The sequence below is a fragment of the Castor canadensis genome, chromosome 1, assembly GCF_047511655.1.
Source record: "Castor canadensis chromosome 1, mCasCan1.hap1v2, whole genome shotgun sequence".
NCBI classification, from domain to species: Eukaryota; Metazoa; Chordata; class Mammalia; order Rodentia; family Castoridae; genus Castor; species Castor canadensis.
In genome coordinates this window covers 203222153-203246733 of record NC_133386.1, presented here as the reverse complement: position 1 = coordinate 203246733, position 24581 = coordinate 203222153, and the positions used below count along the sequence as shown (strand labels likewise).

The 24581-nt window shown below is 50.2% G+C and overlaps 1 protein-coding gene and 1 long non-coding RNA gene across 2 annotated transcripts; both read right to left on the bottom strand.

Moving 5' to 3' along the window:
• Positions 1 to 4759: 4759 nt before the first annotated feature.
• On the bottom strand, positions 4760 to 10019 carry Npas4 (neuronal PAS domain protein 4). Its single transcript, XM_020164735.2, has 8 exons — positions 9686 to 10019; positions 8628 to 8779; positions 8379 to 8481; positions 7990 to 8263; positions 7703 to 7812; positions 7228 to 7363; positions 5677 to 7106; positions 4760 to 4889 (listed from the first exon to the last, which is right to left on the bottom strand). Exons 1-8 carry the CDS (start codon positions 9858 to 9860, stop codon positions 4861 to 4863), a joined length of 2409 nt encoding a protein of 802 aa, XP_020020324.2. The 5' UTR covers positions 9861 to 10019; the 3' UTR covers positions 4760 to 4860.
• Positions 10020 to 16540: 6521 nt separating this feature from the next.
• LOC141422438 (uncharacterized) lies at positions 16541 to 22027 on the bottom strand. The gene is made up of 3 exons (XR_012446962.1): positions 20762 to 22027; positions 20545 to 20660; positions 16541 to 16875 (listed from the first exon to the last, which is right to left on the bottom strand). It is a non-coding gene; the product is annotated as an uncharacterized lncRNA (long non-coding RNA).
• Positions 22028 to 24581: the final 2554 nt, after the last annotated feature.

Genomic DNA, 24581 nt, shown 5'->3' with positions numbered 1-24581 from the left:
ATATGAGGGAGAACATACGATTTTTGGTTTTTTGAGCCAGGCTAACCTCACTCAGAATGATGTTCTCCAATTCCATCCTTTTACCAGCGAATGATAACATTTCCTTCTTCATGGCTGCATAAAATTCCATTGTGTATAGATACCACATTTTCTTAATCCATTCGTCAGTGCTGGGGCATCTTGGCTGTTTCCATAACTTGGCTATTGTGAATAGTGCTGCAATAAACATGGATGTGCAGGTGCCTCTGGAGTAACAGTCTTTTGGGTATATCCCCAAGAGTGGTATTGCTGGATCAAATGGTAAATCGATGTCCAGCTTTTTAAGTAGCCTCCAAATTTTTTTCCAGAGTGGTTGTACTAGTCTACATTCCCACCAACAATGTAAGAGGGTTCCTTTTTCCCCACATCCTCGCCAACACCTGTTGTTGGTGGTGTTGCTGATGATGGCTATTCTAACAGGGGTGAGGTGGAATCTTAGCGTGGTTTTAATTTGCATTTCCTTTATTAGCACTCTGTCTTATTGGTGGCTCATTACTTATTTAATCAAGTTAAGTGTTGGGTTGCAATTTTTTGTTTTTCCAGCACTGGGGCTAGAACTCAGGGCCTCATGCTTGTTAGGCAGGCATTCTTACCACTTGAGCTACTCCACCAGTCCAAAAGTTCATTTATGAATGGCTATGTCTTAGATGTAGAAATTAATCAGTTTTTGAACATTTATATACACTCACAGTCAATTCACTGATTAATTGTTTGGAGGTAATACTTTACAAATATGACAATGTAAAAATAATATCTACCTTATTTCTTTTTCTTTTTTCTTTTTTTTGGCAGCACTGGGGTTTGAAGTCAGGGCTTCACACTTGCTAGGCAGTTGCTCTACCACTTGAGCCACTCCACCAGCCCACAGTGTTTTTAAATTGCAAACAATCCTGTGATGAACATCATTTGTTAAACAATTTTTGAACTTGTTTCCAGCACTGGACTCAGTGCTACAGATACTGTGGACATGGTGGTAAATGACAGACACAGTTCCTGCCTTAGGAGGTGATGGGGGCTTAACAATCAATTATATGCTCAAAAAACAGTTACAAGTATGATGATTGCAACCAAGGAGAAGGGTTATGGGTTGGGATTCCTATTACATGGGAATGAATCTACAATCTTATCATAGTCCAGAGGCCATGGGCACTCTTTTCTCTCCAATCACTCTTCCTCTTTCTTGCACACCGACTTTCTTTCTGTTCCTTAAACAGGTTAAATCCTTCCCCTTGCACTTGTTTCCTTTGACTTCCTCATTCTTGTCTTAGCTCAATGTCACCTCCTTAGAAGGACATTCTGACACCCCACCCTAAATTAGAACCCAGTTACTCTACCACAGCACTCTGGTACTTTCCTTTATTGCATGCTTCCTTTAGCCCTTGTTTTACTTTTTGTTGTGTCTCCTCTCAATTGAACAAGCACTATGAGCCCAGGCATCTTATTCAGTTTTTTGCAGAACCATGGACAGCTCCTGGCAGCAGGTGACAAAAAGAGATCAGAGTCAGTACTTGATCTCATTCTTTCTAACTCCCAAACTTGAGCTCTTTCTCGAGTGTTCCGCTCCCAGTGCAGGAATTTCCCCTAGAATCAGAAATGGGTCCTGCAGCCTCTCTGGTTGGGGTGGAGAGGTGGGCTCATTTTACCCATCTGTTCTAAGATGTTGATGCTTTGACCCACAGGCATCTGGCAAGTGAGAAAACAGAGGCATGTACTTCTTCCAGAAGGTGGCGCCATTGGCTCACCACCAAATACCAGAGAGGTGTTTCTTCTTTCTCTCAAGAGTTTTTATTTCTTAATTTTTATTTTTATTTTAGTTACATTTTTTGGTGGTACTGGGATTTGAACTCAGGACTTTGCACTTGCTAGGCAGCAGTTCTGCCACTTGAGTCACAATTTCAGAATCGTTTTAGACTTATGGAAGAATTTTGGCTATAGGACAGAGTTCCCGTGTACGCTACACCCAGCTGCCTTTGTTCTTAACATCTAAAGTGGCACATTTGTCAATGAATGAGCCAATATTGATACATTATGAACAAAAGTCTGGACTCTGTTCAGACTTCCCCATGAACTTCCACCCTTCCCTGCTCCAATCCACAATCTATGGCTTCATTTACATTCCTTAGACTCCTGTGGGCTGGGAGAACTCCTCAGACTGTCCTTGTTTTTGATGACCAGGTTTTCAGATGGAACTCCAACATGCTTTGAACTCACGGTTACTTAAGTTCAAAGCTAAAAGTTGCAACCTTTTGCTTCTGGTGAACTTTGGAACACATTTTTATGGTAGAAATTGGTGACTTTCTACTCAAATCCTGGGCAGATCTTTAGAAATGGTCCTCTGGGCAAAAATCATAAAATCCTTTACATGTGTCTGTTATGTGCTGACCCTGTTCTCAGTGCTAGGGGTGGGGTGGAGCTAAGACAGGGTCCCCTTGAGGAAGATGGTACAGTTCTTTCATCCAAGAGAGAGCAGATGCACAAGTAAGGCAGAAGACAAGGTGCCTCACTCCTGTGCCACCCAAGGACTCATTCCAGGAAACAAAGGGGGTAACAGGAGTGTCTTCTTTCCTATGGGACCCTCTGAAGGGCCTGGCCCAGGGCTGGGCTTTGGGATAAGAGGAGGGTTGGGGTGAGGTCCTCATTGTTGAGCTCAGCTCCTGGAATTCAGCTCCTGGGGCTCCCCAGGGAAAGATTGGGGCTTGGGGAAAAAGGCTTCCTCTAGCCCTTCTAGGTCACCATTTCCTTCTACATCAAGTTAAGAATATTTTCTAAGCTTCTCCAATTAGGAAGAGACCCCCATCCAGTCTGTCTGTTTTTGAGAGACAAGTGCCATTTTTTACCACCCCACCTTGTGAAGAAATAGGCTCAGGACCCACTCAGCAAATGATTGGTGGAGGTGTGACTTGAATCCTGGGATTTCTGTATCTTGTTTTCATTTACCCCTCACCACCCATACCCTGTGGCTGGTGAGTCTTCAATCTTTGAGGAAAACAGCATTTTTGGAAAATTCCTTCTTTTTTATTTACTTACTTTTGTGGTGGTACCAGGATTTGAACTCAGGACCTTGTGCTTGCTAGGCAGACATTCTATGGCTTAAGCCACCCCCCAGCCCTTTTTCACTTTATTTATTATTTTTTTTGGGGGGGGTATGTTCTTGCATTTTTGTATGGGCTGCCCTCAGACTGCAATCCCTCTACTTATGGTCTCCTGTGTAGCTGCGATCACAGAACGCATCACTATACTAGCTTATTGATTGAGATGGGGTCTCACTAACTTTTTCCCACACTAGCTTATTGATTGAGAGATGGGGTCTAACTTTTTCCCATGCTGTCTCCTGAGTAGCTGGGATTACAGGCACGAGCCACTGTGCTTGGCCCAGAAACTTTCTTTTGATCCACTGAATTCTTCTCAGCTCTACCTTGTAGACATGGAGGTGCCAAAATAAGGGGATTCCTCACCACCTCCCACAGACACACTTGAAGGAGAGGCCTGTGCCCCAGCCCAAGCCTGCCCTTCTTGGGAAATCTGAGGTGGAATGACTTCAGGTGGTGGCTCACTGGCTTCAGGAGCAGAGAAAACAACCCACCTGTGCCTCTCACTGACTAGGGGTGAAAATCACCTTTTGCCTGTGATTTTGTTTCCCCATCAGTAAAATAAGGCTTTATTGCTGTGAATAAGATATTTGCCAGTTGAAAGCACTATGCAAAGATAACAGAGGGGGTTTTCGTTTCCAGTGTGAAGATCCAGGGCCCCACAAGGAAGTCGGTTTTCCCGCAGGACCAGAAGCGTCAAGCCCATATCCAGGCCCAATGGCAAGCTGAGTCCCGCTGCGGGGCCCCACGCCCTCTGCTCCCTCCCTCACTGAGAGCACCGTGAGCCTGGAGCAGGGAGGAGAGTCCAGTGTCCTGTAGGATCAGACGCCAAGCAGCTCGAAGGCAAGATGTGGCATCTGTTTCTGCCAACATCTCAGCTAGCACGGCACGGGCCACAGCCGCACTTGCAGATGTAGAGGGGAGAAGTGAACCAGTACACAAGTGAAGGAAGAAACGAAGCCCTCCACATTCTCACCGCCCCCTTTCCCTGTTCGCAGCAGTTCATGACACCAGGGGTACCAAAAAGGCAAACTGGACTTTATTATAAAGTTGGCTACAAAGTCACCGCAGCACCACGAGGTGGCCGTCTGGGCAGGCCCAGGCGGTCTGGCGGCCGGGTGAGTCCCGCACCAGGTACACGCACTCGTGCAAGCACATGTGTGACGGCAGGTCTGCCTTTCTCCATCGGAAAGGAACGTAGCGTCTCTTCGCGCCCCCCACCCCAGGCGCGGGGCGCAAAAGTCTCAGGAAGGGCCGCCGGGGCGGCGGAGTCCATCGGAATTGAAATCCCGTTACTGGTGTGTAGAGAATTCTACGTGGGTGTCAAGAGCCCCTCAGGGCACAGGCTGGCCCGGGTGGGCCCTACCTTTCCTCCACTAGGATCCAGGGGTGGCATGGCCCCTGGGAGTGGAGAACTGGCCCAGGCCCATGGGGCAGCGCGGTGGGGAAGTGAGACTCCCCCATTCCCCGCTTGAAATCCATTCAAGGAAGCTCACTACGAGTGAATACAGATTGAAATGGAAGCTGGGATCGCTCAAAGTCCCTTAATTTTAAAAAGAAGCTCCCCTCCCTCGCCCTCCCACCTCCCCCCCCCAAATCCTTCAGGGCCTGGGGAATCAGATATATCCCCCTCTGGCCCCCAGAATCCCCCCAACAGTCCCGGGGGGGTGGAGAGCTGCTCCACGTCTTGATGACAATATGCCATACTTGACGACGTAAGTCACAGACTTATTCAAAACGTTGGTTCCCCTCCACTTCCATCTGCAGAGAGAGAGAGAGAGAGTCAGTCAGGCCTATTAGAAAACAAGGCGTGGTACAGTGCTGGCATATGGTATGAATTTCAAAAATGTTAAAAAATGTTAGCTCAATGGCCAAATGATCCCCACAGGCTCTGTGGATAAGGGGCAATGTGAGCAGATGGGAGGAAGCTGTGGCCCTAGCGATGGAAAGAGGAGAGCCATAAGCAGGGAGCTACTGTTATGGAGCTAGGGTGTGAACCCCATCTTCTTTCTTTCCTCAACTTCTACAAACTCTTGCTCTATATCAACTTCAGGAGATAAGATTACAAGGATAGAGTTCCAATCAACTTCCATTCATTTTTGTCAGACTTAAGGAAAGTTTCTTTAACTCTAGGGCCTTGATTATCTTCATCTGTAAAGTGGGACAGTGAGTCATAGAAAGTCCATCATAGACTTTCAAAGCACAAACGTTTACCTAAGGATCCTCCATCACTCTATTTCACATCACCATCCCCGTCTGCCATTTCTACTTATCCAAAACTTTCATGTTAAGTTTTTCATTTTTCTTATCCTTACTGCTACACTTAGCATCAGGTGATATCATCCACTTAATAAAATTAAGGTACAGAGAAGAGAACAAATTTCTCTAATCTACCCAGCATCTCATTGGAAGGAGAGGGACATGAGTTCTTTGCTTGTTTTGGCAGTATGAAGGGTTAAACTTAGGGTCTCATGCTTTCTAGGCAGGCACTCTGCCACTTGAGTCACTTAGCCAACCCTGAGTTATTGAACATATGAGCTGAACTCACCTTCATGGAAGCTGTCTTGAACTTGGCTCTGGAGTTGATGCAACTCATCAGTAAACCCATCGTAGGGGAATGCTGAGACACCTGTCTCAAAGGCGGTTTCATAGGTGGCCAGGTCCTCCAGGAAGCTGTGGTCTTCTGGGGACAGGTTGTTGCAAGGTGATGGGGCCCCTCCTGGGCCCTCTGCCTCAGGATCCACTGAACCCCATTCCCCATTGGGGTCTGGAGTAGAGAGATCCATGAAGATGTCTTCCACGGGCGCCTCTTCCAGGAATATGTTATCAGGGTCAACCAGGAAATCCAGCTCCTGGTATTTCCAGGGTTTCAGGTCCAGGCTGAGCACAGGGGGGCCAGTCCCTGGCAGGGACAGGTTGGAGTCTAGGGGCTCCAGTCCTCCAAGTGGCTCCAGTCCCCCAGTGCCAGCCTCAGCTGAGAAGGGCCTGTCCATGCCCTGAGCCAACTGGCTAATCTGCTGGATGAGACGATCTATCTCATTTTGTTCCTTCTCAGAGTAGTGGAAGAAACTCTGCTTGACTGGTGAGGCCTCAGGTGTGAGCAGGCCTTCGGGCACCAAGGGAACATCCACAGAGAGGGGGCCCCGGAGCTGGGCTAGGGCCAGGAGTGTGCAGTCCCCATTACCAGGGCTGCTAGGACTTGGGGGCAACTTCTCATAGAGAAAACTGCATCCCTCCTGGGCGAAGTAAGTCTTGGTGGAATTGGGGCTAAGTTGCTCCGGGAAGGTTTGGCTGGGGCTGTTCAGGTGTGCTTGGAATGCTGTGCTGGGAGGAGTCAGTTGCTCATGGGTAGGGCTGCCCAGAGGCTCTGGGAAGGTGGCAGTGCTGGGAAGCAGTTGGTCCGGGAAGGTTGAAGTGCATGGAGTCAACTGGTCTTCATAGCTTCTGGTCGAGGTTTCGGTCAACTGGCCTTGTAGTGGGCTGGTTAGTGCCTCTGGGAAGGTTGCACTGCTGGGAGTCAACTGATCAGAGAAGGTTGCAGTGCTTGGAGTCAACTGTTCTTGGAGAGAGCTGGATGGTGTGGGCAAAAGTGTCTGGAAGGGCTCATGGAGGCTGAAGAGGAAGGCACAGCCTCCTGGCTGGTGGGGTGTATAGGGAGGTGTACAAACAAGATCCTTGCTCAAGTCTGCTTGGAGAGAGGGCTCAGGCCCCGCAGGGAATGGCAGGTAACTAAAGTCCATCTCTTTGGGGGGTCGGGGAAGCTCTTCTGACGTTGAGACCACACCGAGTTCAGATGTGCCAGGGAAACTGGTGCTTCTGGAAGCCCCTGGGGCTGGAGTAAATAGTGGGTTAGAGCAGTGCTCTTGGGGGAGGACATTCTCAGGGAATGAGGGCAGCATGGTTGGGGTGCCCAGAACATAAGCTGCCTGGGTATCTTCAGAGTTCAGCTGCTGGCGGAGGCTCCAGGCTTCTGTGTCACTGGAGAGGAGAGAAGAGGCAGCCCATAAGGGTTTGGTGTCCATTCCCAGAGAAGTTTTGTGATTTGCATCTCCTCCATGCTGTCCTCAGCTTTCCCCCAAACCTGTATTTGGCAGCTCACCTGATTGGGTAGTTATTGGCAGTGATAGAGCCCTCTGGACCTTCTGAGTATAACAGGCAGTAAATCCATGCCCAGCCTCCAGATTTGGCCTGCAGTCTTACCACCATCTCTGCCTGAATATCTCCACTCTCAGACACTGGGAAGAAAGAAGAGATGCAGGGTTAGGACGCCCATCAGGAAACACCACCTGAACTCTTGCCTTGCTCATTGCTACACTGAACTAAGGGAGCCATAACATCTTCTCTTCTGAAGAGTCTAACCTTTTAGCTTCCCACTTTGACCTCACCACTCAGAGTTCCCCAGCTCTGGTTCTATTCTTGCCTCATCCTTACCCTAATGTTCACTCTAGGGCATCCAAAACTGTTGGTCTATGGGATCTCCCTAACATCAGTCTTGACCACAACTCATTCTTGCTCTGGTCTCCCATTCCCTTTCCCAGCTCCCTGTCTTATCTGCGGCCTCTCTGGACACTCACACAGGCGGTAGTGTTGAGCAGAAGCGTGGGCCAGGTCCTCGGGGTGCAGCAGTCCATACCATGATTTACAGAGCAGTTCATTGCGCTCAAAGCCCAAGTAGATTAGGATGCTGGGAAGGTGGAAAGGGTGAGGTAAGCTTTCTGTTTTCCTTGCTTGAAACCCATCCACCTCACTCCCTCCCAGGTCCTCTACCCATCTAAGCCCCATCATCCTTTCTCTTGACTCCCCTAGGGTCCCCTCATCTCTTGCTTGCCTTCCTTCTGGAGTTCAAACACACTGGGCTTACCTCTCAGAGATGTCCAGTAAGGTCAGGTCCTTAGCATGTCGGCTCTGGAACATAGCCAGGAAAAGTGAGGCAGGGCCAGGGCCAGGGCCAGGGCCAGGCCCAGGGCGGGGTCTTGGCTCCAGTGGGGCACAGAAAGCCGTGAACACAGGGTTTCCTGCCCAGTAGGCCCCAGGAGGGTGAGCATGAAATCGGCCTCGAATAAGCACCAGTTTGTTGCCTGCACTCTGGCGCCGGAGGGACTTGGAGGTGTTGAAGCGACAACGGAAAAGGCGATCTAGGTGAGTAAAGAGAAAAGTTGATGAGAGTGGGCAACTGAGAGAAATGGTGGATGGTTGGAGTAGAGCTCAAGAAGGGACATTGGACTGAAAAATGGAGAAGGGAGTTCTTACCAGTGTCCAGAGCAGAGGGCAAAGTGAGTTGCTGGCGCACAGTGAGGTGATCAGCAGGGTCAATGATGTCATAGATACTGTCACCCTGAGCAACAAGGTCCACCTGGAGGAACAAAAATGAGGTGATCATCAGTGACAACAGTGAGAACAAGTCTTTGGTCCATAGCATCTTAAAGGGTGGAACCCCTTGCTCTTCAGAAATTCTCGATTTCTTAGTAGCAGAAAGCTCATTGTGCCTTAAATACTCACCATGGAGTGACCGAGATGCTCACTCACACTCTCGGACAGGTATAGCAACTTCCCCTCAGCTGTAAACACAAGCAGAAATCCAGGTAGTGCTGCCACAATGTCTTCAAGATCTTGAGCTGAGAGAAGCCCAGTGGGGCCCGCCAGAGGAGTGCCTGTGGGGTGGGAAGACATGGAAGTCAGGGTAAGATTGGGAGGCAAAGAAGTGAGGAAGACATGGTCTAAGTTTCAGAGAAGCCAGAGGAATTTCTCTTGGCCCCATCTCTGCAAACACCTGTTGACCTGCTTGCTGCCCGAGGCTCTTGGTCAGGGGACCTGTTGCTGGAACTCCCCAGTCAGTGAGCCCTCCAACTTCTAAGCCTTGTTTATAAGTATTACTGATAGGGCAATGATGGCAAGGGAGACTGCGTATGAGATTGTTTGTGCAACTGCTCGGAGTGCTCCAATTAGGGCGTATTTAGAATTTGATGATCAGCCTGATTATAGGATGGCATAGACGAATAGGCTAGAGGTTGCTAGAATAAATAGGATACCAAAGTTTATATTAAGAGTTGGCGGGAGCTTCAGGGGCTTTGGGATGTCAGAACCGCGGACAGAGCTCCGGAGAGGACCTGTGTTCAGCACCGCGGACAGAACCCGCAAAGCTACTGGTGCTGTCAGCACCGCGGACAGCGCTCCAGAGCCCCGAAAGGCCCTTTCAGCATCTACCGGCGGCTGCCCTTCCCCGGGCTTTGACAGCTCCATCCCTGCAACTTCCCAGGCTTCCCTCCCTGGACTCCAGGAGTGCGTCTGAGTTGGTGGAGATTGGGGCCATTCTGTCTGGAGTCTGCTTCTCCCAAAAATCTACCCATGGCTTTCTAACTCTCATCCAAGAACTAAGGTGAACTCTGGACGGAGCCCCGGAGGAAAAGTAGGAAAGCCTGAGTTAGTTCCCCCAAGTCCCTTCTCTCCCCAGCTCGCCAACACGCTGCCCTAGACATGCGGCAGTCCCAGCGGGCTCCCCAGCTCCTCTGTCCCCCGTGCCTCTCAGCTCGGGTCTCGAGTGGCCCCAGTATGCTCACCTCCAGCGAAGAAGACGCCTTTGCGAGTGTAGATGCAGGCAAGACTCATGATGTGCAGGTAGGACAGCCGGACCTTGTCCGCTTCAGCCAGCGGCAGCAGCTCTTTGAGGTTCCGGATCTCCGCGTTGATCTGGTCGCGGCGCGCCTTGGAGGCGCCCTTGGTGGAGCGGTACATGACGGCCGGCAGTGGAGCTGCAGCCCCGGAGCTCCGAACACCTGCGTTCCTGTCCGGCGCACCGGCGGCTTCCCCTTCCTTGCTTCCCAGGCTCTCGCTCAGGCTCTCGCTCGCGCTCTCTCCTCTCCTGGGCTCCGCTCGGCTGCGCTGTCCCCCTCGCCTGCCTCGTCCCGCCTTATATAGCTCCTGCCAGGCGTGGGGGGCTCGTTTTAGAGACGGGGGGGGCGGGAAAATGGGAGGCTGGGCTAAGCAGGCTGCAGCGGGAGCCACTGGCTGGGGAGGGGGGGCCGCTCCTCCTCCCTCCCTGGCTTCCGACGTCATCCCATGACGTTGAACGAGAGCGGGAGGGGGCGGGGGGAGGGGGAGAAGTGAGGCTGTGGAGGGGGCCGAGGCTGGCGGGAGCTGAACGGAGCCTGGCGCTGCCCTAGAGAAGCCTGAAATGGGTTGCGGGGACCCGGGCTTCGAGGGAAGGGACAAGGCATGAGTTAGGGCGGTCTGAACCCCCTTGCGTGACAGTTTGTAAAGGGCGGGGAGGAGCTGGTATAGACATTCATTCCTCCCTTCCCCCAGGAGATAAGAAAATGGGGAGGAATAGGTTCGTCTGCAAATCCCCCTCGGCATTTGCCGGATAAAGGTCCGGATCACATGCTAGAGGGGGGGATGAATTTTCCTTAGGCTTTAGGGGGGAGAGGTCATAGCTGGATTCCTCTCTGGGGTCTACTCAATCTGAGATTCCCTTGGCCATTTTCAAAGAAGCCAATTCCTACCCCCACTTCCCACTCCCCAGCCCTGGCGATGTATGGTGGGGGATCTAAATCCCTGGGATGTAATGGAAAAGGGGGTCTTCTGAGAAAGGGACAACCTGGATTTGGCCGTGGTCTTATTTTCCCACAGCATAGGAACACCAACATCACTGCTATAGTCTGCAGTGATTCGTCGTTGCTCAGTCGATTAATCAACCTTAATCACTTAGGAGGGAAACTGAGGCAGAGACCTAGGGCATGGTGAGGATCTGGATGTGCACTTAGGCCTCCTCCCTACCCCCCTCCCAGAAGCGAGCCCCCAAAGCGAACGGTTCCCCCCAGCCTCTTGCGAGCCTCCGTCTCTCCGGCGGGCCGGGGGCGGGGGCGGGGCCGGGGGAATCCCAGCTCCATATTAGGACAGGAATCCTCCGGCGGCTGCGGCGGCGGGCGGGGCCTGCCGGCCTCCGCACAGCTCGGGAGAGCTCCCCTCACTGCTTCGGCGGGGAAGAGGGGGAGGCAGCGGAGGAACGAGGGGTCCTTGCTGGGCCCTCGGGTGACCGCACATACCCGGGACCCTTTAACTCCGTCAAGCTCTCTGTACATTCTCTTCCAACCCTCTCCCCATCTTCAGCGCTAAGACTCCTAGCTCTGTCTCTCCACCTTCAGCTCTACACACACACACCTTTAGTTTCCTTTCCTCATCGTGTGCTGTCTCTTACCTTCGTGCGCCCCCTACCCTACAAAGGCTCTCCTGTTGATCACGTCTGTCTGCCTTTCTTGTCTTTGTCAGGCTTGTCTCCACATGGTGTGTCCTTTGTATTAGCTCCCCTATCTTCTTTCTCTATTCACTGTGCACTATTGCCCTCTACAAGGAAAAGGGGTACATTTCTTACCCCATAAAGAAAAAAGAAAAAGCAATGGCATAGGGAACATTTTTATCTGAAATCTCATTTGGGGGCTTGGGAGTGAGTGAAATCATTTGAGGGGTTGGGAATTAAGCCACTGAAAAATTGGAGGAGAGCCAAGTATGGTGGTACATGCCTAAAATCCCAGTACTTGAAAATTTGAGGCAGGATTTCAAGTTCAAGGCCAGCCAGGCCTTGTTATAGAAAGAGTGAGGATGAACTCTGACACCAAGAAGAGAAACTTGGGCTCAAAGAAATCTCCAATCCTCATGGGAAAGGGTGGTAGCAAAAGAGGCACTGTGGAAGGAGAAGAGGTGACTTGTAGGAGAAGGGTGCCTTAAAAGATGTTACATAGCTGTGGAGACCCTATCCTGATGTCATGTACCATCTTGGCAGAGATTGGGGTCATCCACATAAACCAAACTCTAGCCAGTGGTACAACTGAGAGGGAACGAATGGTGTCTATGTGTCTAACCCTATGGACCTAGATGACAGAGATGGTCACTTCAGGACCTATGTCTCCGTTGCATCTTTCATCTTTATCTGACCACCCAATTACCCCCTCTCTCAAGTTTCTATTATTTTGATCTTTGACCCCCTTCCCATTTGAAAATTCAGGGCAAGGGTCCTGTCTTCTTCACCCACTGATGCTTTAGTTCTTGGACGGAAGACATTTGTGGTGTTCCCTCCCTAATGTAGTCTCCAGCTGTCTGAATACATCGGAAGAGTGGGACTGTCCATGGTGCTGAAAGAATTGCCAATGGATTCAGACTGGCTTATGGGCCTTCCTAGAATATCAAAGTAGGGCTGGTGTCTACACAGACCTCAAGGTGAGGTCTCCCTTTTGGTTGTCCCCTACTACTCTGCGGATAAATATAGGGAAGAGTTCAGGGGTCAAGGTTCCTGGGTTCAGGAGGAGTTAAGGAAGCAAGGGAGGACAGCTAGGCTCAATTGAAAAGTCCTTGGATTTTTCTAGTAGAATGGATTACAGAGAAGGCACTTTGGGAGGTGAGAAGGGTCTAGAAAAGGAAATAGGAGGGAGGAAAAGAGGGCTCATCCTAGTTCGCCCACTTTGATTCAAGTTGAGAAGCTCTGTATGCCCCCAGTGTCTCCTCTCCCTAGGCCAGCTCCCACTCTTCTTGCCTCCCACCTCCATGAAACTATTTTTAACTGTGCAGAACCAAAAATAGCTTGGCAGCAGCTTTAGGCCGTGGGAGAGGAGCTATTTATATCACCAGTGACGGTTCAGAAATAGCAAGCAGGAGGAGGGGGGGATGGCTGGCACGCTAAAGAGCTCCTGGCTGCTGCTAAAAATACTGCCAATGTGAGTCATCCTGGCCTGGCTGAGTCACCCCACTCTCCCCCCCCACCCAAGCGGCAGGCAGGCAGCAGCAACAGAATAAGCTAAGAATTGGAAGCCTGAGATAGGGGAGGCATCATAGTCTGTTGGTTATGGGAAAGTGGGCAAGGGAGTGAATTGGGAAAGGGGGCTTTGGGGTGAGTGTGTAGAGGGAATGGAGGTGCAAGAGCTTCCCAGCCTAACTTTCTGCAAGCATGCAGCATTACCAGCTACTGCACTATTGTTTGAGGATGCTGGGGCTATTAAAGGAAGGAAGGCAGTCTCTCTCTCTCTCTCTCTCTCTCTCTCTCTCTCTCTCTCTCTCCCCTTCTTTCTCCCTCTCTCTGTATTTACTTGGCTGAGACTGTGTTTGTATGTCCCTGTGTGTCTGCATCTGAGATTGTATGTCTGAGCATGTCTGTATGTCTGTCTGCATGTCTTTGTAGTTGTCTGTATATTTATATGTTTGCCTATATCAGCGTCTACAACTGTCTTAAAAAGAAGTCCCCACCTTCCATGTTATATGTAGTCTTGTGTTTTTAACCTGTATATATTTATGTTTTCAATTTTCTGTGTGTCTCTCTGTATGCATGTATTTGAACCCTTATCTGAGTCTGCTCTAAGCCTTTTCTCTCAGCCTCTGATGGCGTGTGTAGATCTGCATGCTTCTGCAGACTCACCCACCTTCTGTTGCCCTCTCCAGTCCCACTCATTGGGCTCTTGTACCATCTATTCTTTGTTACCTCTCTCTAACCTTTGTCTCATAATCATTTCCAAAGGTCTCTCTGTCGTACGCAATTTCTAGTAAAAAAAAATACGAATGAGAAGAGCCCCAATGAGCACTCAGTTTTCTCTTGAACCACCCCAAGTCTTCTCCTGGCCTGCAGGAGTAAGTGGTTTTCCATCACTCCATATTTGGGGAGCTGAGGCTGAAGAAGGGCTTTCTTTAGTTCTAAAAAAAAATTCCTGGTGTGGGCACAGGCATGTGTAGCACGCACATGCACACACATAGGCATACACACACAACTGAGAGAATGAGAGAGAAAAAAATATCAAGGTCCCTTCTTTACTGAGCAGAGCTCGCATCTGTTGCCATGGCAACCCGCCCACTCCTTCCCGAAAAATCACCAAGAAGAGGTGATGGCATCGAGGAGGGATTGGCTGATTCCTTTCTTTATTATTTTTTTCCGAAAAAGGCCTTTTTATAGCAAGAACAGACCATGAGATCCCTTGCCCCTGTCTTGCATAGCTTTATTGGAGACCGAAGTGTACATAATTCCTCAACACCGAGGTATATCTTTTCCAGAGATTCCCAGGAGGGTGACCTCCTGGGAGGGAATTGGAGGGGAATGCAATTCTTCAGAACAGCATGGAAACTCCTGTCTGCTTTTGTGAAGATTTGGAGCAAGGAACTTGACAGAGGGCTGTCAACATATATCTTGTCTTTCTGTGGACAAATGTGTCTATGAGAAAGGACATAGAGATGTAGAGAAGGGGGGGCAGAGAGAGAGAGAGAGAGAGAATATGAATGAATGAATGGATGGATAAGTGAATGGATGAGTGAATGACTTGATGGGGTTTCAGGGATGAAAAGATGCCAAAGGGTGCAGGCGCACAGTGGTCATCAGATCACACCGATGGACAAGACAGTTCAGACCTCACGCAGAGGTTCTGCAAGGCATGTCTACATCACAGCTGTGGCTGCTCAACTGGGGACCCAGGGAAGATGGGCCATAGGTGAATGTTTTAGGAGAGCATGGAAGCTCACCTTCCCTGACTCTGGTCCCAGCCCAAGGATCTGACTCTGATGACAGATACCTCCCATTTCTGGCAGGCAAGGGCATGCCCTGGTGGGGGTGGAGTGTGTGGTGGGTTTAGCTCCACTGAAAAAAGAAGGAGCAGAGGAATGAAAAGGCTTCAGATTTGCTCTGATATGCTGGACATAGTCTCATGACCGATCTAACATTATTATACTTATCTGGTAGGTAGTGGAACTAAAGATCAGAGACGAACATTGACTTAATCGAAGTCACATGGCAAGACACTGGCAATGTTAAGCATTAAGTCCAGCTCCTACCTCCCAGCCAGGCTTGCTCTCCTGCAGGACGTGGTAAAATAGGAGCTTATGCATTCTGGCCCACATCTAAATCTGCTCTACTGCCTTTTTCTCTAAATAAAGTTTTATTGGAACATAGACATATCCATCACTTTACTTATTATTTGTGACTGTTTTCACACAACAATGGCAGGGTTCAGGGGTTGTGACAGAGACCATATGGCCCACCAGGTCCAGAATATGTACTGCCTATGAGCGAAAACCTTGACTTTCAGCACTATTGCATTGAGAATCACCTAGGAGATTGGTAAAGCACACCTTCGGGTGTGTCTTTGCAGGCATGTCCAGAGACAGATCATCAGGGTTCTGACTTTATGAATGAATTAATCCCTTGATGATTCATAATGATGGCTTTACTGGGAGACGGTAAAAAGTAGGAGGTGGGGCTTAGTTGGAGGAAGAAATCCACTGGGCAGAAGGAAGATAGAATCCCCAAGGACTGTATCTTGCCCTGGTTCCTCCGTCTAGTCCCCCTTTCTCTATTTCCTGGCTGCCATAACATAAGCTGCTCTGCTTCAACATGCCCTCCTGATATGATGGACCCACACCTCTGAAACATGAGCTAAAATAAATCCTTTCTCCTTTAAAATCGTTCTCTTGGGACATTTTGGTCACAGCAATGAGAAAACTAACAAATATATTACCTGAGCCTTTCTGGAAAAAGCTTGCCATCTTTGGAGCAGAGGATGAGTTCACCCCAGAAATATTTCCACTTTTTTCTCTCTTTCTCACCAGAAAGATCTCTGATCCCAGGGCATAGCAAGCTGTTATTTCATCTTCCTTTACTCTTTCAGACGCCATGGAGCAGTAGAGTTCCTGAAATGCCCCTTATGGGAGGAGAGGTTGGGAAGTCCTGTAGGCCAAGGCTAGCCTCTTTATTAACTTCTAGCCCCCTTCGTAGCTGTGCATATGTAGCCTCCCCATGTAAGGATTGATGCTCCACATCCTGTTTCCATGGCAACACGAGTTAGGACTAGCAATGAAGAGGCAGGGATTCCTATTCCATCCCTCTTCCACCCCCAGCCCTAAGGACTGCATTCTGGGGAGAGGACTTGTCCTGTATCGGTGATTAAGCTGTCAGGAAAAGAACTTTTTCTTATGGGAAGAAAGGGTGTTGTGGTACCCAAGCTTCCAGAGCTCCCAGTCTAACCAGGGGGACCCTCTGTGCACCTTCTCAGAGGCTGAGTAACTTGCTCAGGGTCTACAACCAAAATGGCATGAATTCAGACTCAGAACCCAGATTTTCTGACTTAAACTTCTGTTTTTTACTAGAGTCTTCTGATTAGCCTGTTCTTTTGGATTATTCTCCACATTCCCAGAATCCTTTATCTGGTTTCAAATGAACCTTGCTAAAGGTTTTCTAGCCGATTCTCTGGCACCCCCATTCCCGTGTCTACAGCAGCACACCACCTAGCAGGTAGTGCTGATTTGTGAAGTGCTGGTTGTCTTCAGGAAGCATCTCTGCAGTCTATTTTCCTTCTCCTAAAGCCTTTTCATTATTCTAGCTCTCTCAATTCACTTGCACATGGAAGCATTGAGAACATTTTATCTATTTATGGTTATGAAAACACCAAATCTCATGTGAGGATGGTTCAGCCAGCACCTACGCATTAAGAAGGCCAGAGCCGGGGGAGTGGGCTGCATGGGGAAGGTGAGGGACACAGAACTGTGGAGGGGGTGGAAGGGGGAGAGTGGAGCCCAGGTGGGAAAAGATGAAGGTCTTCAGGGAGAGGCCTGAGGGCAGCTCTGAGAGAGGAGGACACAGGAATCAACAAGGAGTACATTGTATTAGTTTTATTTTAAGGAGGGAAGAAAATAAGTCCATGGAAGGACCTAGCAGGGACCCCACACTCCAGAGTGCTGTGAAGACAAGAGTGGAGGGCATGGACCTCGTCCTCCAGGAGCAGGGAGTCTGGAAGAGGAGACAGACATTCATTTCCAGGGTCTCCCCAGCTGATGAACAACTCTTGTCTTGCTGGTCCCCCTGGGGGGCTACACCCACTCTCTACCTCCACCCCACCCTCTTACTTCCTCCTCCCTGCCCCGTTCATCCTGCATCTCACCACTTGCTCTTGTCTGTCTCCCTGCCAGCATCTATGACTCCACACTATCAGCACCCAGTGCAAGGCTGGGAGTGCACCAGGGGCTTGGGGATAGAGGGCATACATGCTACAGACACGTGAGGTTTGAGCTGGGGCCAGCCTCTGTGGTGAAAGTACAGGCCCAGCTTCCATGCTGGTGAGGAAATGAGAACACCAGCCAGTCATTTGAGTGGGGTACTGGTATGAAGGAGGCATGCAGGGTACGTGGGGACGATGTGACAGATGACCTGGGTCAGGGAGTCAGTGGTGGCTTTCCTGAGGAGGATCTTGAGCTGAGTTGCTGGGGGTAAGTGACCAGCTGAGCAGCTAGTTTGTGCTGAGTGGGAGGAGTAGGGTGGCATGGACCAGAACATGGCATCATGAACAAAAGAGGTGGAGGCTGTGCTAACAGGTGTGCCATGTGCAGGTGGGGAGAAGGCAGGTGCAGGAGGCTGAGCCCCGACCTGGACCAGGAGGTGAGGTTCCAGGAGTTGTACTAGGACTGGACTAAGATGAAGGAGCCAGTCCCAGCCTTTTTGTGGGGGATAAGGGGTGAGATTGTCATTTGAACTCAGGACTTTGAGCTTGCAAAGCAGGCATCCTACCACCTGAGCCATGCTTCCGGTCCAACTTTTGCTCTGCTTATTTTGGAGATGGGGGCTCGTGAGCTATTTGCCAGGGCTGGCCTTGAACTGTGATCTTCCTGATCTCAGCTACCCAAGTAGCTAGGATTACAGACCTGAGTCACTGGTGCTAGGCCCAGGCCCAACCTTGAGCAGAGGGGTTGCTGAGAGCTGTAAGGAGTGACCCAGGCCTGGCCCTGGTAACCCCTGTAGGACGTCTCGTCTCATGCGCTCCTCTCCCCTCTTCCAGTTACACGCAGCTTCTTCTAGTGCAGGCCCTGCCATTCTCCTGCCCTCCACAGTGCCTTTGCACATTCTCTGTCCTCTCCTCTCCCTTTGCCTCTCCCTTGTGCCTAGTTCATCTATTTTTCCTAATATATCAGCTCAAATATCACCTCCTCTGGAAAGCCTTCCCCGATCTTCTTGACTAGGTCAAATCCTCAGTTATAGGCTCCCAAGTACCCTGCACCTCTATCAGCACTTGTCACAGTAGCAATTTTACACTTTATTCTGGTGGTGAGTTGTCATTGTGTCTCCTCCCCTAGACTACAGCCACCTGGGCAGGGAATGGTTTGCTCACCAGCTTAGAGCAAGATGCCCCAGGGATATTTGTAAGGAAAATTTAAAAGATGGAAAGAATGGCGATAATTTACTCAGAGAAAAGAAGGCTTAACAAGGGTAGTTTGGCATCTTCAGAATTCCAAGGGCCTTGGAAAGATGGTGGAGCAGGTATGGTCACATGGAGAGGCTGACAGGAGGGAGAGGGAGCTGAGGCAGGAGGCTCTGGGCTGGAGGAAGGCTCTGGGCTGAGTCCTACTACCTTCAAATTGACTTTGTAACATTGATCAGTTAAGTGACTTAACTTCTTTTGTTTATGGTGTTTTGAACTCAGGGCTTCATGCTTGCAAAGCAGGTGCTCTACCATTTGAGCCACACCTCCAGTCCATGACTTAACCTCTTGTGCCTTAGCTTACCCATTAGTTAAACAGAGTTGTGAGGAGAATAATTGCACCCACATCCAGGGCCTAATGCGAGAAGTAGGTGAGCTAAATTGTCAAAGTACTTAGAACAAAGCCTGATGCTTTTATGCATGGTAAGTGCATGACAGAATGTGAGTTGTTATTATTTTAATAATAACAAGGCTATACAATGATAACATGAGCCAATTGGGCACTGTAATTGTGGAAACAGGGCTTAAGCCCCTTGATCTGGGTTGGTCTGAGAGCACCAGACAGAGTAGGCCAGGCTGGAGACTGCAGAGATGCAAAGAGAAGGACAAAGATGTCTGTGGGGTCCTGGAGAAGTTGAGGGATACATACAAAATGACCCTGAAGGCTTGGGCTCAGGTCTCACTGTTCCCATTCCTGCACCTCAGTGGGCCCCCACACGGCTCCCCAAGTCCAGGAATGGGGAGCCCAGGAACCCCAGAGTACCCTTCAGGGCTCAGCCACAAAGTTCCCCTGGCCATTTTAGTTTTTTTTTTTTTTTTCAGTGGCACTGGGGTTTGAACTCAGGGCCTCATGTTTGCTAGGCAGGTGCACTTACCACTTGAGCTACTCTGCCAGGTCCTTTTTGTGATGTCTTTTTTTTTTTTTTCCCCCTGAGATATGGTCTCTTGAACTATTTGCTGGGGACCAGCTTCAAACCACAATCCTCCTGATCTCTGCCTCCTCAGTAGCTAGGATTACAGGTGTGGGCCACCAGAGCCTGGCCCCTGGCTATTTCTCTAAAAGCCAACCCAACCATGTTCTTCTCCAGGTTAAAACCCTTATGACTCTTTCCCATTAGTGACTTCTCTCTTCCCCTACTACCCAGGCTACCATAGGTCCCAGCTTCAAGCCTCTCCATGATATCATCTGAGTGCACTTGGTGACAAAAGAGTTTACAGGTGCAGACCATACCTGCGCCTGCTGTACCTAGCATGGTAGGACCTCACTAGACTACCATAACAACCATGACATGTGGGCTGATGACTCCCACTGATGGTCCATGGGACCCTAGGAAAGGCTGATGTGGTTTAAGTCTCAGATGACCCGGGTCAAGCAGTAGGACAACTAGGGGCAGAAGAGAAGTCCTAAGAGCAACCAAGAAGGAACTTCAAGAGCAGGGAGAAGGAGGATCCCACCCCTGCAATGCTGGAACTGCAGGGAGTTGGCCGAAGGACAGCAAGAAGAGGGATCTGAAATTCTGACCCACTGATGGGGCATCTTCTAGAACCAGAAAGGGATGAGCACCAGGTGGGCGGGAAGGGACACCAGGAAGCTTCAGAGGAAAGGACCATCTGGGTAAAGGGAAAGTTCCTGAGTTGCCCAGCCCTGACAGGGGTGGGCTGGGGAGCCTTTGCCAAGGACTCAAAGGTCTGGGAAGAAGCGGAAGTGAGCTCAGCCTAGGTGTCAGCAGACTGTTTGATGCAGTGGAAGAGCTCTGAACAGAAGGATCTGCACACATGGATTTTGGTCCTAGCTTTGAGAACAGCCCACTGGGACATTGTGGAAATCCATTCTCTTCTTGCAAAATGAAAGAGGGTTGGACCACTTGGCCTCAAGGGGCCATCCTCCCACATTGGGCACTCTGAGCATCTCTGGGCCCAGGTCCCACCTAGCCCAGTGCTTCTCAGGCTTTGGAAGCTGAATACTGCAATGCTGAAACCCAGTTTTAAGTGGCGATGAGCCCAGTGCTAAGGTCTAAGTGAACCTGAAGTCTCCCAGAACACCAAGATCTCAGCCCTGGGTCAGTAGGATCACCTTGGGCCTCTGAACACCAGCCCTGTATGGACTTAGGGAGGCAAGTACCATACAGACCTGTATTTTCCCTCTTTGAACTCAACCCATCCAGTGCCATTCTTACATGTCATGCCAAGTTCACCCAGGGACTCACCATTGGAGGAGTCCGATGGGGTCCACAGTGCAAACACCAGACCCCTGGTTATCCTCAGTGGTTTGTACATCCTGTAGCCAAAACATCTACTGTCTCCGGCATTCCTGATCTTTGGTCTGGTAGAGGAAGACAGTGCCCTCAGCAGAGTCCCAAGGCAGTCATAGGGTGACCCCACAGCCTGGCCCAAACACCCAGTTTCAGAGAATCTCAGACTCACCATTGTCTTGGGCAACTGAGGCCTAGTATAGAGAATATAGTGACCCAAGTAACACAGTCATACTTGGTGGAGGTAGATTCCGAGCCAGGTTCTCGGTTCACAGTGCTTTAACCTTGTGGCCTCTGGGGTCAAGGTGTGCAGAAAGAGCCTGGACCAGGAGGCAAGGCTCTGGGTTCTGGTTTCAGCAACACACACGCAAGACGTGACCTTGGCAAATCATGTCTCTCTGAGGGCTGCCTCAGTTTTCCCTTCCGTGCATTGGAGCCCTGGAAATGGAGGCCCCTTGAAAGTGCCATTCAAGTCTCCAGGGCTAATGGTTTCAGAGCACAAACCTCTTTTCTTTGCCAGACTCAGAGCCCACAAGTGCTGGCTGGATGGGATCCATTGTGGGTCCCCAAAACTGGTTCAGGATGAGGACCCAGCTATGTCTGGAATCTGCACAGCTCCTTGGGAATGAATGGTCAAGCATGTCACGCTGTCCTCAGTGGGTCCCAATCCAACACCTCTGGAGGGTGCTGCAGGGAGAGTGCAGTTGTCATCAGGTCTGGGCGGGAGGTCCAAGGGGCTGGGTTTACATGGCTCTAGGAAGACCCGCCAGCACCCAGCAGATGACTTCTGCACTTGTAGGCAATCTGGAAAAGGTATGACTCCAGAAATTTCCAGAGAGCTGGAAATTTCCAGAGAGCAAGAAGCCTTCAACAGAGCAGGCGTTTGTAAGCAGCAAACTGGTTGACTGATCATGGAGTCCATGGGATCCAGAAGCTTATCCAGAGTGACCATTGATCCAGAAAGCCCACCTAAGGCCTGGACTGGTGCTGGGGAAGAAGAGGTAGCCTGTGCAGGGACAGAGTTGTGTGGGCTTTCTGCTGGGTATCGGTCAGGGGCCAGAGGCAGGCACATGTACCAGCTATCCTCAGCATTAAAAAGCAAGGGACTGATCTCGGGCCAGGGCACCAAGCTCCCATGCTCTTCTAGGAACTGGCTGTGTGTCCCTAGCCAATCTCTGAGCCTCAGTTTCCCTTTCAGTTCAGCGAGAAGCCTGGATTTTCCTAGGATGCTAAACTGGCTCCAGACTGAGCCCAAGGAGAAAAACACAAAGGCAGGGAGCTGAAGGGAGACCCGAGGGCAGTGAAGTCCTCACCTGGCGTTGTCCCTCTGTGGCCTTGTCCAGAGGATCCCCAAGCACGCTAAGCCTGGCATCTTGTTTCCTTCCAAGGTTTGTACAAGAAAGTCTCCCCTGTTGGGGAGAGGGACGAGGGCCAAGGACAGGACCTCCTTTCTCCATGGTTGAAAGGTCCCCACAGTGGCGGGGGGCGCTAGGATGGGGGTGGGGCGGGTGGCGCGGGGACCTTCCCGGGCCCAGGCCCTGCGCGGGGCTCGCGATTCGGGGGCGGGGGCAGCTCCCGGGCTCTGGCGGAGCCGCCACTCCGCCAGTTGCCTTAAAAAGGCGCCAGCGCGAGAGCATCAGCAGAAGGGCTGCGGCTCTCTTCCAAAATAGGAAAGAACTGGGAGGCCGCGAGAGATGAACTGCGAGGAGCGCAGACGTCACCAGGGGCCTCCCTAACCCCCCCCGCCCCTCCCCGCCTGCATCACGTTGCCATGGCAACCAAGTGCAGCGGCCGTAGATGAATGAGCTGCAAGGAGCAGAGAGAGGGGCGCGTACAGACGCACGCTCCCTCCCTGTGTCAGGCGTGGTGGCCTCGCGGCTGCCGGGGAGAAGGGATGCAGACGCGGTTGGGAGGAAAAGGCCCCCTGACCCATTCATTCCTCACTGATCCTACTGTGTTCCGGGAACCCGGGGGCTATTGGACCCGGCATCCCCAATCTTATGGCTAAGGTCTCCTCTGCATCCAGGGCTCCCTCTTACCGGCATCTGCTCTCTCACTCCGTCAGCTGTCTGCTCCCCAAAATCTGCGGAAAAACAGATAGTCTGTGGCTTAGCGCCACCGCGTGGCAGATGATGGCGTTGCAGCAACTATGCTTGTGGCTGGGGTGTCGCAGTCTGTGTCGCCCTCTGGCGTTTGTGAGAGGGAAAAGCATAGAAGAACTCTACAGTCTCCACCACGGATCTCTAATTAGCAAGTTTAGTAGTGGTTTTCGTAGTGATTTTAGCTGAGCGCTCGCGATGTGCTGGACGCCGTGCTAAGCGTTTTCCCGGGTCACTGTGTAATGCAGAATCCAATCAATCAATCACTGTTAACATTTTACAGGTGAGAAGCTCTGCGGCTGCCTCGGATCCCACAGCAGCGAGGGGCAGAAGCCGCCTGAACTCATTGCATAAGAGGTGCTTAAACTCCTTACTTGGATCCACAAATTAACTAAAATCAGGAGAAAAGCATGGCATGGCATCTCTCCTGGCTCCAAGCATTCTCTCTGCAGTCACTTTGCAATCATGCTGCACTCAAGGAAAGACAGAACAGAACTGGGAACATCTTCCTGGCAAGGGAGGGAAACAACCCCTAACAGTAGCGTCTGCTCAGGATAGACCACCTGCCAGGTGACAATGACTGTGTATTACAACTGAAGAGTCAGGTCACACCTGTGACTACTGGAACGGTTTAACAACATGTACCCCTCCCTCCCTGCCCCCAGTTCGATGTTTATTTTATTTGCAGTACTGGATTTTGAACTCAGGGCCTACACCTTGAGCCACTCCACCAGCCCTCTTTGGTGATGAGTTTTTCTCAAGATAGGATCTTGAAAACTATTTGCCTGGGCTGGTTTCAAACTGCACTTCTCCTCATTTCTGCCTCCTGAGTAGCGAGGATTACAGGTGTGAGCCTCCAGTGCCTGGCTGTTTTCCTTCCTTCCTTCTTTCTTTCTTGACTTGGGTTTGAAATTCAAGGCTTCAAGTTTGCAAAGCAGTTGCTCTACCACTTGAACCACACCTCCAGCCCAAGTTCATTGTTTATTTAAGGTTAAAGCTCTTGTCTGTACCCTGAGGATGGCTGAAGATGGGCTGTGTCCAGATGTGAAATAAACTTCCTTTCTCTGCCTTTCACCATCCTTCTTTATTTGGTGTGTAGGGACAAGTGGCCAGACCTGACATGTGGAAGCCCAGGAGTTTGAGGCTGAGTTCAAAACTTGGGTTTCAAATGCAGTGTGAAAAGTGCTGTTTTGATCAAGCCTCAATCACTTGAGAAGAGGACAAGGCTCATTACAATTATTCCTGAGCTGGTGTGGTGCTACACTGCCTGTAATCCCATCTACTCAGGAGGTTGAGGCAGGAGGATCGAGGTTCAAACCAGCCCAGGCAAATAGTTTCACGAGACCCTATCTTGAAAAACCCTTCACAGAAAGTGCTGATGGGTGGCTCAAGGTGAAGGCCCTGAGTTCAAGCTCTAGTACCACAAAAAAAAAAAAAAAAAAAAAAAAGAAAGAAAGAAAAGAAATGGCTCTGGGAATGCAAAGGAAACAAATGGCAGAAGTAACTTTGTCTTAGATAAAGAAAACAGGAAGGCATCCTTAAAAGTGAACATCTTAAAGAGATAAAATATAAACCCCTTAAGGAAGATAGTGGTAGTCATAAAATGTATATGGCAGGTTTCAAGGACAGGATGGACTAACAAGGTCTTCCTGGAATGCCCAGTCAGACAAGGCAAGATCCTTCTTGAAGGTCCAGTCTGATAAAGATGGGGTCAACAAAAAGTTAATTCAACAGCCAATTATAGATCCAGTTTCAAAGTAAAGTAGGGGCTGCCAGAGTGAGGCCCTATATCATCTTTTGGACTTCAGCTATTCTACGGGTTAGTTCTTTCACTAAGTCCCACTTGTCAGGGTGCTTTGCTATCTTTTCAATAAACTTTGTGCTTGCCTGAAC